The 15,385-nt window shown below is 39.9% G+C and overlaps 1 protein-coding gene across 2 annotated transcripts in view; it reads right to left on the bottom strand.

Moving 5' to 3' along the window:
• CHRNA7 (cholinergic receptor nicotinic alpha 7 subunit) overlaps window positions 1-14,013 on the bottom strand; it is a 135,574-nt gene extending 121,561 nt beyond the window's left edge. The window contains exons 1-2 of one of the 2 annotated variants that reach the window (XM_054452387.2): window positions 13,881-14,013; window positions 13,493-13,632 (exon numbers count right to left, since the gene is read on the bottom strand). In XM_054452387.2, the coding sequence (XP_054308362.2) occupies window positions 13,493-13,632; window positions 13,881-13,935 (195 nt within the window). In that variant the 5' untranslated portion in view covers window positions 13,936-14,013. Of the gene's footprint in view, window positions 1-13,492; window positions 13,633-13,880 lie in introns of those variants that run through there. The other variant, XM_054452388.2, reaches the window with a different exon arrangement.
• Window positions 14,014-15,385: the final 1,372 nt, after the last annotated feature.

The raw sequence follows: 15,385 nt of genomic DNA, 5'->3' as shown, positions 1-15,385 counted from the left end.
CAAAACTGTTGAAAATCAAAGACAAAGAATAAAATTTAAAAGTGACCAAAGAAAACAAGAACAGAGAAGCAACAATAAGGCATACAGCTGACCTCTTCAGAGAAGTACTGAAGTCAGAAAACACTAGGGTAATCGACTATAGACACTGTGCTGTATATAAAAGTGCTGTAACTAACAGGCAACACGAAGTCTGTATTTCTGAATTATCACACAAAAATTAGGCAATATAAATAAGTTTTGAAACAAACATGGAGAAATTGTGCTACTTCCAGACTCTCATGAAAGAGAAGTCTAAAGCGCAGAAGGAAAATTATCTCAGATGAAAGTTAGAAGATACAGGGAGGAATTAAAGTAACAAAAAAAGGTAAATATACGAGTAACTCTAAAAGAATACTGACTGTAAAAAACAATTATAATCTTATAAGGTTTAAATATATTTATAGAAATAAAATATATGACAATAACAGTAGATAAATTGGAATTATGGAATTAAAGTGTTGTAAAGTCCTCACATTGTACAGAAAGGTTGACGACTTTCACTAGACTTTACTTAGTCATGGATTCCTATTGTAATCTCCAGATCAACCACTGTTAGACAAAAAGAAAGAAATATGACTAACAAACTAATAGAAGAGAAAATTAGAATAATATAAAATGAGTAATTAATCCAGAAAAGTGTAAGAAAAAAGAGGAAAAAAAAGAACATAGAAGAGACAAGGGTAAGTGGGAGTAAATAGTGAAGGATAGATTTAAAACCAAATAGATCAGTAACCACATGAAGGATAACTAAAATACAAAGATTATCAAATTCAATCTTTTTAAAAACCCAACTATGTGTTACTTATAAGTATCATCATAAATCATTTAAACACATTTGTTAAAATGGTTTTTAAATTACAAAAGGAATATAGATTGAATATGCAGTGATGGTAAGAGTTAATGAAGAAAACATATAAATGTATTTTAAAATCTGTATTTGTTTACTACTGGGCCTAAGTGTACCACTTTAAAATCAATGCCTGTTAATACTGCTTAAGGCACCATATATCATGTTTATACCTTTTAACTTTTAAATATTTAAATATTTCTCTACACATCTATAAACACAAAGAAAAGATAGCATGAACTCTGCCAGAATGCCTTGTGTGTGCTGATTTTTACCCCCTTGATTTTAAACTTCTTGATTCTTTTTTTGGTTTGTTTAATTTAGCTCCTGTACAAACACATATTACTTTTGTCATCTTAAAAAATGTATCTTATAAAAACATTATTAGATCCAGTTCCTGGTTCCTGATGCAGGAAGCTCAGAAGTTACAACTTTGTCCTAACAAGTAAAAAGGTGAACACACTAAAAAAACAACAGCTCTTCTTGGAGCCAAACTAAGAGGGGAACACACAGGATGAACTTCTGCTCTCAAGATTAGAGGGACAAACGGGCATACAGAGAGCCAGGACTTTCTAGAGCAGAGACTAATCAGCAAAACCACCACAGGAACCAGCAGCAGAGTAAGAAAACCTGAACTGGAATTGGCAGATTCCTGGAGGCTCAGTGTGTGCAACTTTGAAAGTTAAAAATTCCAAAAGGATTCAATCATAGGGGGTTCCCAAATATCATGAGATTGACCTCCAGAAGCTCTACCAGGTTCCCACAGGAAATACTGAAGAGATGTTCCCTCGTCCTTCCACCAGAGGGAAGTGAAAGAAACCATTTGGAAATGTGTCAGAATTCTCTGTTGTTTTTAATAAGGCCTGTCATCAGGAGAAATGAATTAACCAGAGTCTAACCCTCTGGGGTATTATCAGAGCTTACCTGACCCAAGGGAAGGGAAATACTGAACTCCACCCACTCTAGCCATCCTATTGCGCTCAAGTGGGGAGAAACAAACTGAGAAACACCTACGAAGTTCGTGTCCAGAGGGAAAGGCTCACTAAAAAACTGAGACCTAATCATAGGAGTATAGAATGCTTCCCCTCCCTCCACAGCTTACCACTACATTAGTAACTTATTAATTTACAGCAGTTCCTTTTACCTGGTACATCATGGCCACCAATCAAGAAAAAATTACAAAGCATACTAAAAGACAAAAAACAAACAAACAAACAAAAAACACAATTTGAAGAGACAGAACATGCATTAGTGCCAGACATAGCAGCAGTATTGGAATTATCAGACCAGAATTTACAACAACTATGATTAATATGCTAAAGGCTCTAATGGAAAAAGCAGATATCATGCAAGAACAGTTAAACAATGTAAGCACAGAGATGGAACTCCTAAGACATAACCAAAAAGAAATTCCAGCAATCAAAAATAATGTAACAAAAATAAAGAATATATTTGATGGGCTTACTAGTAGGTTGGATACAGCTGAAGAAAGAATCCCTAGTATGAGGAATATCAATCGAAATTTTGAAAACTGAAAAGCAAAGAGAACAAAGACTGAAAACAACAGAATAGAATATCCAAGGATTGTGGGACAATTACAAATGGTATAATCATATGTGTGATGGGAATGCGAGAAGGAGAAGAAGTAGAGCAGGGTTCCCCAACCCCCAGGCCACAGGCCAGTACCTGTCCCTGGATGGTTAGGAACTGGGCCACACAGCAGGAGGTGAGGGGCAGGTCAGGGAGCATTACTGCCTGAGCTCCGCCTCTGGTCAGATCAGCGGCAGCGTGACATTCTTACACGAACACAAACCCTATTGTGAATTTCACATGCAAGGGATCTAGGCTGCACACTCCTTATGAGAATCTAATGAATGCCTGACAATCTGAGGTAGAACAGTTTCATCCCAAAACCATGGCCCCCAACAGTCTATGGAAAAACTGTCTTCCACAAAACAGGTCCCTGGTGTCAAAAAGGTTGGGGACTGTTGAAGTAGAGAAAGGAACAGAAGTATTTGAAACAATGACTGAGAATTTCCCCAAATTAGTGTCAAACACCAAACCACACATCCAGGAATCTCAGAAAACAGCAAGTTGATACATGTGGGGGAAAAAAATCCAACATCTAGGTATATCATTTCAAACTATAAACAAAGATAAAGATAAAATCCTGAAGGAAGCCAAAGGGGGACAAAAAACCCTTCCTTTAGAGGACCAAAAAGGTAAGAATTACATCTGACTTATATGAAACCATGCAAGCAAAAAAGAGTAGAGTAAAATAATTAGTGTTGAGAGAGAAAGTCACAAATCTAGAATTACTGAAATCATCCTTCAAAAGATAAGGAAAAAAATACATTCTCAGGCAAAAACTGAAGAAATTTGTTGCAATCAGACCTGCCTTAAAAAAAATGTTAAACGAAGTTCTTTAAAAAGAGGGAAATGATACAGGTTGAAAGTTACATCTAAATTAAAGAAAGAACCACTGAAGAAGGAAAAAGTGAAGGGAAAATTAAAACTTTTGTTTTTCTTATTAATTTATCTAACAGATAACAGTTTGTTCAAAGTAACAATAGCAACAATGTATTTTATTATACTTTGTGTATATATCATATATACATATATAATACATATACACACACACATATATATAAACACACGCACACATATATACACACACACACACACACATGCACCTTATAAGAAATAAATGGTACAAGGGACAGGAGGAAGAAATTCATGTTATTTTGCATTATAAAGTGCTCTCATTACGCATGAAGTGGTATAATGTAACATGAAAGGTGACCTGGGTTAGTTGCAAATGTACATTGCAAACTCTAGGGCAATCACTAAAAAAGTAAAAAAAGAACTATAACTGATACACCAAGAAAGGAGGGAAAACATCACCATATAAAATGCCCAACTAAACCATAAAAGTCAGAGTGGAAAACAAAACTGAAATAAGGAACAAGGACAAAAAAAATCAGTAACAAATATGATAGTTATTGATCCAACTATATCAACAATCACTCTGAGTGGTCTAAATGCATCAATTTAAAGAGACTGTAATAGTAGATCAAAAAACAAGACCCAACTGTATGTGGCTACAAAAAACCCACTCTAAATATAAAGACACATATAAATTAAAAGTGTCTTATGGATGGAGAAAAATATACCATGCTAACACTAATCCAAGAAAGCAGGAATAGCTATGTAAATTTCAGATAGAGCATACTTCAAAGCAAGGAAAGCTTCCAGGGATAAAAAAAGGATATTACTTAATGATAAAAAGATCAATTCTACAAAAAGACATAACAGTCCTTAATGTGTATGTACCCAAAAACACAGCATCAAACTAATGAGGCAAAAAACTATTAGACCTACAAGGATAAATAGGTAAATCCATTATCACAGTTGGAAACTTGAACACCCTTCTACCAGAAATTGAAAGAACCAGCAAGCAGAAAACCAGTATAAACATGGTTGAATTCAAAACATTGTCCATCAATTGGATATAAACAATATCTATAGACTATTTTATCCAACAACAGCAGAATACACATTCTTCTCAAGCGCACATGGAATATTCCCCATATTTGTGCCATAAAATGAGCCTTAACAAATTTAAAAGAATAGAAATTACACATTGCCTGCTATCAGAGTAAAAAGAAATTAAACTAGAAATCAGTATCAGAAAGATTACTGAAAAATCCAAAAATACGTGGATTAAACAATATGCCTTTAAATAATATATGTCTCAAAGAAGAATTCTCAAGAGACATTGAAATATTTTAACTGAAATGAAAATGAAAACACAACTTATCAAAATTTGTGGGATGCAGCAAAAGAAGTGCTTAAAGGAAAATCTATAGCCCTGAATACAGTATTGAAATGTACAGAAATGAAAGATCTAAAAATCAATATTCTAAGCTTCTACTTTAGGAAACTAGAAAAAAGAGCAAATTAGATCCAAAATAAGCAGAGAAATATTAAAAATTAGAGTAGGAATCAACAAAATTGTAAACAGAAAATCAATAGAGGAAATGAACAAAAACAAAATCTGTCTTTTGAAAAACGATCAATAAAATCAGTAAGCATCTAGCCAGGCTAAATAAGAAAAAAAAGAGAAAGGACAAAAATTACTAATATCAGAAGTAGAAGACATCATTACAGAGCCCATGGGCATTAAAAGGATAACAAATAAATACTATGAACAATTCTATGCTCACAAATTTTATAACCTAGATAAAATGGACTACTCCTTGAAAGACAAAATTTCTCAAAACTCAAACAAGAAGAAATAAACAATTTGAATGGGTCTATATCTACAGAAGCAATTGAATCAAATAATAATAACCTTCCAAAACAGAAAGCAACAGGCCCAAAGGGCTCACTGGTGAAATCTACAAATTTAAAAAAGAAATTATACCAATTATCTACAGTCTCTTTCAGAGTACACAAGCAGAGGAAATACTTCCTAAAACATTCTATGAGGCCTGCATTACCCTAATACAAATGGCAGATAAAGACATTCTAAGAAAAGATAACCACAAACCAGTAACACTGATGAACACAGATTCAAAAATGCTCAACAAAATATTAGCACGTTGTGGTGGCTCACGCCTCCAATCCCAGCACTTTAGGAGGCTGAGACAGGCAGATCAACTGAGCTCAGGAGTCCGAGACCAGCCTGAGCAACATAGTGAAACCCTGTCTCAACCAAAAATTTAAAAATTAGCAAATTGATCTCAACAATATACAAAAAGAATTATACACCATGATCAAGTGGGATTTAGTCCAGATATTCAAGGCTGGCTCAACATTAAAAAATTAATATAATCCATTACATCAACAGGCTACAAAAGAAAAATCATATGATTATATCAATAGATGAAAACAATTTTGACATAATCCAACTCCTATTCATCACAAAAACTTTCAGTAAACAGAATAGGGGAGAACTTCCTCAACTTGATGAATATATAGCTCATTAAGTATGACGTTAGCTGTAGGTTTTTTGTATATGTGTGTATATACATATTTTTCATATGTATATATAAAATATGTATATATATACAAAATATATGTATACATTTATATAAATGTAAATAAATATACAAAATGTATGTACATATTTATACATAAATGTAAATAAATATGTACACATATTTTATATATACACAAAATATGTGTACATATTTATTTACATTTATGTATAAATATGTACATATATTTTGTATATTTTACATATACATTTGTGTATTTTATATATACACAAAATATGTGTATATATGTATATTTTTATATATATACATATCCAAAAAACCTATAGCTAACATCATACTTAATGATAAGAAAACTGAAGCTTTCCCACTAAGATTAGGAACAAGTCAAGGATGTCCCCTCTCCCACTCCTTTCAATAGCACACTGGAAGTACTAGCTAATACAAAAGGACAAGAAAAAGGAAATTAAAAGTATATAGACTGGGAAAAAAGAAATAAAGCTGTCTTTGATCGCAGATAACATGATCATTCATGTAGAAAACCCAAAATAACTGACCAAAAAAAAAAAATCTCCAGGAGCTAATAAACAATTACAGCAACTTTGCAGAAGACAAGGTTAACATGTAAAAGTAAATCGCTTTCCTATATTTTGGCAATTAACAAGTAGAATTTGACATTGAAATCATAATACCACTTAACCTCTCAAAAATTAAGCACTTAGGTATAAATCTAGTAAAGTATTTACAAGATCTATATGAGTAAAACTACAAAATTCTTACAAACAAAATAAAGGAAGAACTAACTAAAGAGCTATTCTATGTTCATGAATAGAAAAACTCAATATTATCAATATGTCAGTTCTTCCCAACTTGATCTACAGATTCAATGCAATCCCAAACAAATCCCAGAAGGTTATTTTGTGAGTATCGACAAAGCAATTATAAGGTTTGCAGAGAGAGGCAAAAGACCCAGAATAGCCAACACAATGTTGAAGAAGAACAACAAAGTTGGAGGACTGATACTACCAAACTTCAAGACTTAGGATAAAGCTATAGTAATCAAGACTGTGTTATTAATGAAAGAATAGACAAAGAGATCAATAAAACACAACAGAGAACCCAGAAATAGACCCACATAAATATAATCAACTGATCTTTGACAAAGATGCAAAGGCAATAAAATGGAGCAAAGATCATCTTTTCAACAAATGGTGCTACAACAACTGGACAATGACATGCAAAAAGATAATGTAGACACGGACCTTACACCCTTCATAAAAATTAACTCAAAATGGACCATAGACCTAAATGTAAAATGCAAAACTATAAAACTCCTAGAAGATAATAAAGGAAAACCTGTATGACCTTGGATATTGCAATAACTTTTTAGATACAATACCAGAGGCACAATCCATAAAAGAAGGAATTGAAAAGATGGGTTTCACTGAAGTTAAAAATGTATGTTCTACATGGACACAGGAAGGGGAACATCACACTTTGGGGACTGTTGTGGGGTGGGGGGAGGGGGGAGGGATAGCATTGGGAGATATACCTAATGCTAGATGACGAGTTGGTGGGTGCAGCACACCAGCATGGCACATGTATACATATGTAACTTACCTGCACGTTGCACACATGTACCATAGAGCCTAAAGTATAATAATAATAATAATAATAATAATAAAAAGAAAAAAAAATTTAAAAAAATGTATGTTCTGTGAAATACAATGTAAAGAGAATGAGAAAACAAGGTACTGACTGGGAAAAATATTTGCAAAAGACATACCTGATAAAGGACTGTCATCAAAAATATACAAAAACTCTTAAATTCAGCAATAAGAAAAAAAAAAAAAATACTTAAAACTTGGCCAAAGTCCTTAACAGACATCTTACCAAAGAAGACCTACAGATGGCAATAAGCTTCTGAAAAAATGCTCCACATCATATGTCATCAGGGAAATGCAAATATAAAACAATGAGATACCACTACACACCTATTAGAATGCTTAAAACCCAGAACACTGACAACACCAAATGCTGACATGGATAGAGAGCAACAGGGGCTCTCATTCATTGCTGGTGAGAATGTAAGATGGTACATCCACTTTGGGAAACAGTCTGTGATTTCCTTAGAAAATTAAACATACTCTTAGCATACGAACCAGCAAGTGCCCTCGTTGGTATTTACGCAAGTGATTGAAACCTTATGTTCACATAAAAATCTGCACAAGATGCTTATAGCAGCTTTACTCATAATTGCCAAAACTTGGAGGCAACCAAGATGTTCTTCCGGAGGTGAATGGATAAATAAACTATGCTACATCCAGACCACTGGCATATTATTCAGTGCTAAAAAAGAGTGAGCTATCAAGCCATGCAAGAGTATGGAGAGAGCATAAGTGCATATTACTAAGTGAAATAAGTCCATCTGAAAAGGCTACAGACTGTATGATTCCAACCATATGACATTGTGGAAAAGGTTCAACTATGGAGACAATAAAATGTCAGCTGCTGCCAAGAGTTGTGGTGAAGGTAGTGATAAGCCGGCAGGGCACAAACAAATTTCAGGAGAGTAAAAATACTCTGTATGATACCATAATGATGGTATTACACATTATGCCATTACACATTTGCCCAAACCCATAGATTATACAAAACCAAGAGGGAACCTTCTTATAAACTATGCATTTGGGGTGATTATGATGTGTCAATGTAAGTTCATCAGTTGTAATAAATATGCTACTCTAGTGGGGAATGTTGATAATTGAGGAAGCTGTGGGAAATCTCTGTACCTTCCTCTTCTTTTTGCTGTGAAGCTAAAACTGCTCAAAAAAGTAAAGATTTTTTTAAATGATAAAGATCAATACCTGATTATACCTTCAGCATTTCTTTTTACAATATATTCTAGGTATGTGGGTTTTATAATATTTGATAGTATTTCGTTGGAGTTGTAGCATTTTAAATAGTGGCTAATGAATGTAAAATCATACATTTTGCAAACCTACGCAGAGGGCCCCCCAAAGGAATTTAGATAACACATAAGCCCTTAGGATACTGGGCTCCACAGCCCTGCCTGCCATCTTCAGTGCCAAAGCATAAGTGCATGACTACTTAGTTCTACTGTCTTGTGACTAAAGCTTCCAAAAAGCTGAATCTGCATTTCAAATCAATAAAATACCAAAATAATCAATCTTGTATAATTATGTGTTTTACATTTGTATATAATTACATGTTGGTTCATATTATTCATTTTAACAAACTTGACCTCTGGACACGCTTCATAACCAATGCATATTTATTTTATGCAAATCACTTAGAATGGCCTTTAGATGCATGTGTTCAGGTGACTGACTAAATAGCACAAATAAAGGAGAAACATTATGGAAACTTGGCAGATTAGAACCTTACATATGCATCACTTCAAAATGATTTCTTATGTATTATCTCATTCCCAGTTCAGTTACAAGCCCAAGAAGTAAATTAATAATCACCAGAAGTCAGTGTATGCATATAAGAATAATTTAGGCACTTTCGCCTAGCAAATTTATTGATGTATATTCATGATGTTTATATACACAGTTATAGACAACACATCCAAAACATCTCTTAAACCTGCCCCCTTCTCCACATTCCCACAGTGGCCATCCTAGTTTCAACCTCCTTGTCCCTTACCTTTCTCTCCTCTCTAACCCGTCTCACACTCACTGCTCTCAGCATCTTCTGCTTAAGCAGAGATTTGGTTACTTCCCTCCCCTGTTTAACAACCCACCATATCTTCCCCCTCTGCCTAGTGCTTCATGAAGGAGCCTGTTGAATAACAGCAGGTCAAGCAATTCCTTTGAGGACTCATGTTGTGCCTCTAAAATGTATGCAAAGTTTTTTCACTCCAATCTATAATTTATACTTGAATTTAATACAAATATCATGGTTTGGACTATTTCCATTTCTAGGAAAATATGCTATGGCAGGCTGGTCTTACGGCTTCACAAAACCCCTGGCACACTGCCTCCTCATGCCCTCAGAGATGCCTAGACTAGGGCCAGGTGAAATGCAAACTTGCAGAGGAACTCAGGACGCCTCACACACTGCAACCTTACTGTCTCCACACTCATCTAGCACCTCCTACCAAAGAAAAATCATAGCCTGCCCCTTGTAAGGTGTGCTTCTAAAGCATAATTCTTACAAAAGGGTCTGTAAAACTATCAGTAGTTTGGTCAGTACTATATTGGTGTTTTAGAATGTCTCAAAAAAACATAGCATAAATTTTCTGAGAAGTCTTGCAGCAAAACCTGTAGTAAAGATCAACAGGTTGCCAGTGTCCCACAAAACACACCTTGTTGAAGGTGAGCTGTCCTCCACTGCACTTTCAGTCTTTACTTAGCCTGTTCCCATTACCTGGAAAAGATTTCCTACTTTCAGTGGCAAACTCCAAACTCCTTCTCATTTTTAGAACTCTAACCACCATCTCTTTGAAGCCACTCTCAGCTTCTCTAGTTGAACACAATGTTTTCTAGCACTTTGTATAGATATTTATGTTAAATTTCATCACATGTAGTAATTTTGGATTTACTTGTTAATCTCCCTAGCCAGCTCATGAGATCTCTGAAAGGAAAAATAATCCCTCATCCTTCTGTTAATTATCAGAATTTGTCAAAGTCTACAATAGGAGCTCAATAGCATGTGTGGAATAAATTGATTAAAGAGTAAATGATGTTTCACAAAATAAAATATGTAACATCATATGGTGTCTTCCTATCACTCCAGTCGGCAATCTCTGCTGACAAAAAAAGGAATCAATAACAATATTTGGGAGTAGGAAAACCAACTACTATGGTCTCTAGAACAGCCCAGCTAAAATGGGCAACAAATGTGTAAAGAGAATCTATACCAGCCAAGATTTTGCCACATGAAGCCTTTATGAGAACCACTGTGTCTCTGTCCAGAGTGCTGAGATTTCAGCTGGCGAGACCTGGCTCTACTTCAAAAACCAGGCAGAGCCAAGTAAGGCTGGAATACAAATGTTCACATATTTTGTTATGTCTGATAGAGACTTCGGCTTCATCCAGGATCTCAGGAAAGTCACATTAAATTAGTTACAATTCATCCAGTTTAAATAAATCAAATGACTTTGTTCTGCCGAAGTTACCAAGTCTAAAGGAAGCAGCAGATGAAAGACAAAGGACTTGTCCGATGTTGGTTTTCCTCACAGCCCTACCTCTAATCACAGAGTGACCTTGGGCATGTGACCACACCTTTCTAGGCATGGACTTCTTGACCTCTGAGTTGAGTAGTTACATAATTAAGATGGAGCAGACCTTCAGTGAATCACCAGTGTTGGCAAGCACTTTCTCTTGTTTAATCCTCTCAAAACCCTCTGAAGCAGGTATTATTATTCTCATTTAACACATGAGAAAACAGGGCTTAGAAAGGTAAGTGAGGTTTGTTCAAGGCCACTCCACGAACACAGCATTGCCTGGCTGGGAAGTTCAATGTGTTCACAGCCAACACCACGGCTAAGATGAGAGAGAAACTTTCTCCCGCCCCCTTCCCATGACCTCTGGCTGCTGACAGCCTTCTTCACATGCATTTCCTAAGGACACTGGAATGTCATTGACACAAAGTGCCAATTTGCTATTTTTGTAATTTTCTAACATGACAAAAGTTATTTTAAATGTTCATGTAGTATAACACTAACTTATGCCTAAACTTCTCCTAAGACTCAGAGCTCCTCATAATAACTTGGTTTCTTAAGAGTCTCTTAAAGAAGCAGAAGTTCCCAGAAAAAAGCCTGCAGCTTCTCTGCGTGTAGTCTCTTCTCCAAAAGGGGCTGCTGCAGCCTTTGCAACCTCAGGAGCCTGTTCTACTGACTTCCTCCTGTTCCTCTACTGAGGGGCTACTGCACCATCACCCCCATCCAGGCAATACAGGGTCAGCCACTCCAAGGGAGACAGCTGTGGAGCAGACACAAACAGTGTGACAGCCTGGCTGGAGTTGACCCTGGACAAATGGGGGAAGAGGGGGCTACTGTCCCTTTCTCACCCTGTCACACACCACTTGCGGGGTGTGTTAGCTCTGCTGCCTGGTCCTTTTTCATGTGGTTTCTGCATGAAAATGACCATAATCACATATCTAGCTTTAAGGTCTCTTCAAGTTGTTTCCATATTCTTTAGCTGATCACAATGACTGACAGTGTGCATTTTACTAGCCGGAAAGTCGAGGCTCAAGATGCTTAAGAAACTTACCTAACAGCAGCCATCCAGAAACCAACACAGCCAGAACCCACCAAAGATCCCAAGTACAAATGCTGAGCTCTTTAAAGTAACTGAGGAGCTGCTCCATACACAGCAACTTTTGCTGCTCTGCAACCCACGAGACTGAACCTGCCTTCCCCTACAGCTCTTCTCTCATAACTTTTCCACATCTTCACATATACATTCAATATTTTAAAGCATGATTCTGTCTGTAGGAGGAAGAACACATTTGAGGCAAGTGTAGTGTTGGAAAGGAGGCAATGTATCACGGCAATTTTAACTAGGTTAAGTGATGTGCCATTCATCAACATGATAGCGCAGGTAACTGTTTATTTGTAGGATTATGAAATATCACCTCTTATCTTTTTCCACTTTGCCAGGTAGCTCTTAGCACTATTTCTTTTTTAACCAGGAATTGTGGCTATTCTCTCACCTCTTTCCCATCATGCTCTCCCTCCCAATGAACATTATTATCCCTGTGCCCCACCCTGCCACACTCCAGGGTGTTCCATAATAGAATCTGATACTCTTCATAGACAAGATACCAAACCCATTTATAATGAATTAAACACTTGTGTGAAGTATTTGTATTGTATGGAGAATATACCATGAATATTGAATATCCAAAGCAGCATAGAGGAACAATAGGCAAGTTTACACAGATTGGCCAGCTGAAGTGGGCACTAGCAAGTCTGCAAGGCAAGAGGCCCATGGAACTGGTGGCAGCTGCCTGGAGGGACACACACTTGTATTCCTGATGGGGAACCCTGAGTACTCGGAGCAAGATTCCCGGTACCTGTGCTCACCAGGAAGGCAAAGCATGCCCATTCCTAAGATGGGGTCACAGTGAAAGTTCACAGCTGGCCCTCTTGCCCTCTGCCTGGATAGATTCGCCAGCTGCAAAGCTCAGGGCCAGGCCTCCACCAAAGAAGTTACATACCATAGGTGGCAGAAAAGTCTAGAAGTGACTAAATTGACAATGCTGGATTGCATGTTAACACTTAACCGTAAGGGAGGTTAAAAAGTGAACTTCACCTGTTCTTGCTACTCAGTCCCAGTTAAGGATGCCTGAGTTTCTAAACTGATGGAAAGGTGGGACCCAAGTACCCACGCACAGGTGGCCGGGGTGATGGAAGAAGCTTTACCAGGTCCCTCCTTGGCGGGAGGGGAGACCGAGATCTGAGACACTCACGAGAGGGCAGGCTGGGGACAGACTCAGAGCATGGCCCTGCCTAGCCTGGGGCCAACTACAGTGCCCCAGCCGAGCTCCACCGTCTGGCCACCCGACGCTTTCTAAAAAGCCCCTCGGAGCCCAGGGAGGGGAGAGGGCAGCCCTGTAGCCAGGCGGGACTCACCACGTCCATGATCTGCAGGAGGCTCAGGGAGAAGTAGACGGTGAGCGGTTGCGAGTCATTGGCCACGGGCCTCTCCAAGGGGTTGTAGTTCTTGACCAGCTCCTTGTAAAGCTTCCTCTGGAACTCGCCTTGCAGGGACACTTAAGGAGAGGAGACCCGGGCAGGGGGCTCAGGGCAGGCCGGCGGGGGTACCCCCGACTCCCTCCTGCCCGCGTCTCCCGCCGCCCACCCGGTGCAGCCCAGACAAGCAGCCCCCGCAGCGCCCCCGCTGCCCCTCCCCGGCGGCGGGGAGATCCCAAACCTGGCCCAGGCGCGGGGCGCACAGAGGCGCCCGGGATGTATCCGGGATCCCACGGAGGAGTGGAGGGCGGGGAGGCAGTGGCTTTACCGTGCAGGAGCGACGCGGCCAGCGCCAGCCAGACGCCTCCCGGCGAGCAGCGCATGTTGAGTCCCGGAGCTGCAGCGAGCCGGCGCGCCCCACGTCTCAGCTGTCGCCCGGGCCTGCGCCTGCGGCCACAGAGCCGCCTCTCGGCTCGGCTCGCGCGCCTTTAAGGAGCCGGGCGCGCGCCCCCGCCCCGGCCGCCCCCGCGCGCCTCTCCACGTGACGAGCCCCGCCCCCGCCCCCGTCCCCGCCCCCCGATCCCTCCAGCCCGGGCCAGCGTCTCGGCGGCCACCCAGGGAACTGCAGCCGGAGGTGTGAGCGGGAGGTACTCCCGGCGCTGGGTACGCTCCGGGCACCTCCACCCCCCAGTGTCCACCAAACGGGCTCTCGGCCTCGCGCCTCCGGCCAGGCCAGGGGCTGCCCAAAGCCGGGCTCTGCCTCTCCCTTGCGTTCTTTGTCCCCACTCAGCCCGCTCCCGCTCTCAGCCAGAAGCTGCGCCGGGCACTCGGGAGAAAGCCGGGACAATTCTGGGGTTTGGAAGTCTTGCCAACCAAACAAAACAGACCCGAGGAAGCCCCCCTCCTCCCGCTTTCCGCGAGCCCTGGTTTGCTTTCCTCGAGCCCCAGTTTTTTTTTCCGCACCGTTTGCTGGGCGCCAGCAGCCAGACTCTCGGCTGGGATCTGAAGTGCTGGAGGCACCCTGTCGGGGAGGAGAGATGCCGCCAATGTGTGTGTTGGGATTCCCAGTGGTTACCCTAATGTATGGCTCATTCTTTTTTAAAGGAGATTAAAAAGATTGAAAAGTTAACTCCTAACTCTTTGCTGGAAGGACAGCCAGAACTTGGTGTTCTTATCTAGGCTCTTTTGAGCCAGCGCATTGGAAAGAGTACGTGAGAAGGAGAGGCTCAGAGAGGTCCAGAGAGTGCGGAGAGTTCTTGATGTTGAAGAGGGGGCTTGATTTTGGAAAGAGGAATGGAGGGAGGAAGGCGCCAAGGGGCGGCTTCCAGGGTGGCTGAAAGTCCATCCTATTTGCTCCCTTCTGCTGAGCACAGCAGCGCCCTGCGTCCGCGTAGGGGGCGCTGCCACCTTCTTTCCTGCCAGCCCCCGTGCATCCGAACTCCACCAGAGCAACTCCCGTGGGCCACGCAGCGGCAATGCCTAGGTTTCTGAACTGCCGAAAACCACGGGATTCTTTTAAGACTCCAAGAACTAGGGAAAGGCTCACCAAAAGGTGACTGAGCTTGACTGTACCCCAGTAGCAGGAATGGGGGACTGAGCCCAACTACTTGATTTGGAAGAATAATGCAGTTTATTGCCCTTGCCATGAAGTGTCTTAAGTGTATTCCTGTTAATGGACACATGTTTAAACAAATGGTCAGCATAGGCTTTCATAACTGCGGTAAGAGCCTAGAAGAAAGATCAGCTGTTTTTGGAGGGGGGTTAATAGAAGAGGTGACAGCTGAACTGGATTCACCTCAAAGGATAGCAGTCGTTCTGCCAGGAGAAAGGGAC

This window comes from Pongo pygmaeus, chromosome 16 (assembly GCF_028885625.2).
Source record: "Pongo pygmaeus isolate AG05252 chromosome 16, NHGRI_mPonPyg2-v2.0_pri, whole genome shotgun sequence".
NCBI classification, from domain to species: Eukaryota; Metazoa; Chordata; class Mammalia; order Primates; family Hominidae; genus Pongo; species Pongo pygmaeus.
The sequence above is the reverse complement of the archived record's forward strand: the minus strand, read 5'-3'. Positions and strand labels throughout refer to the sequence as shown.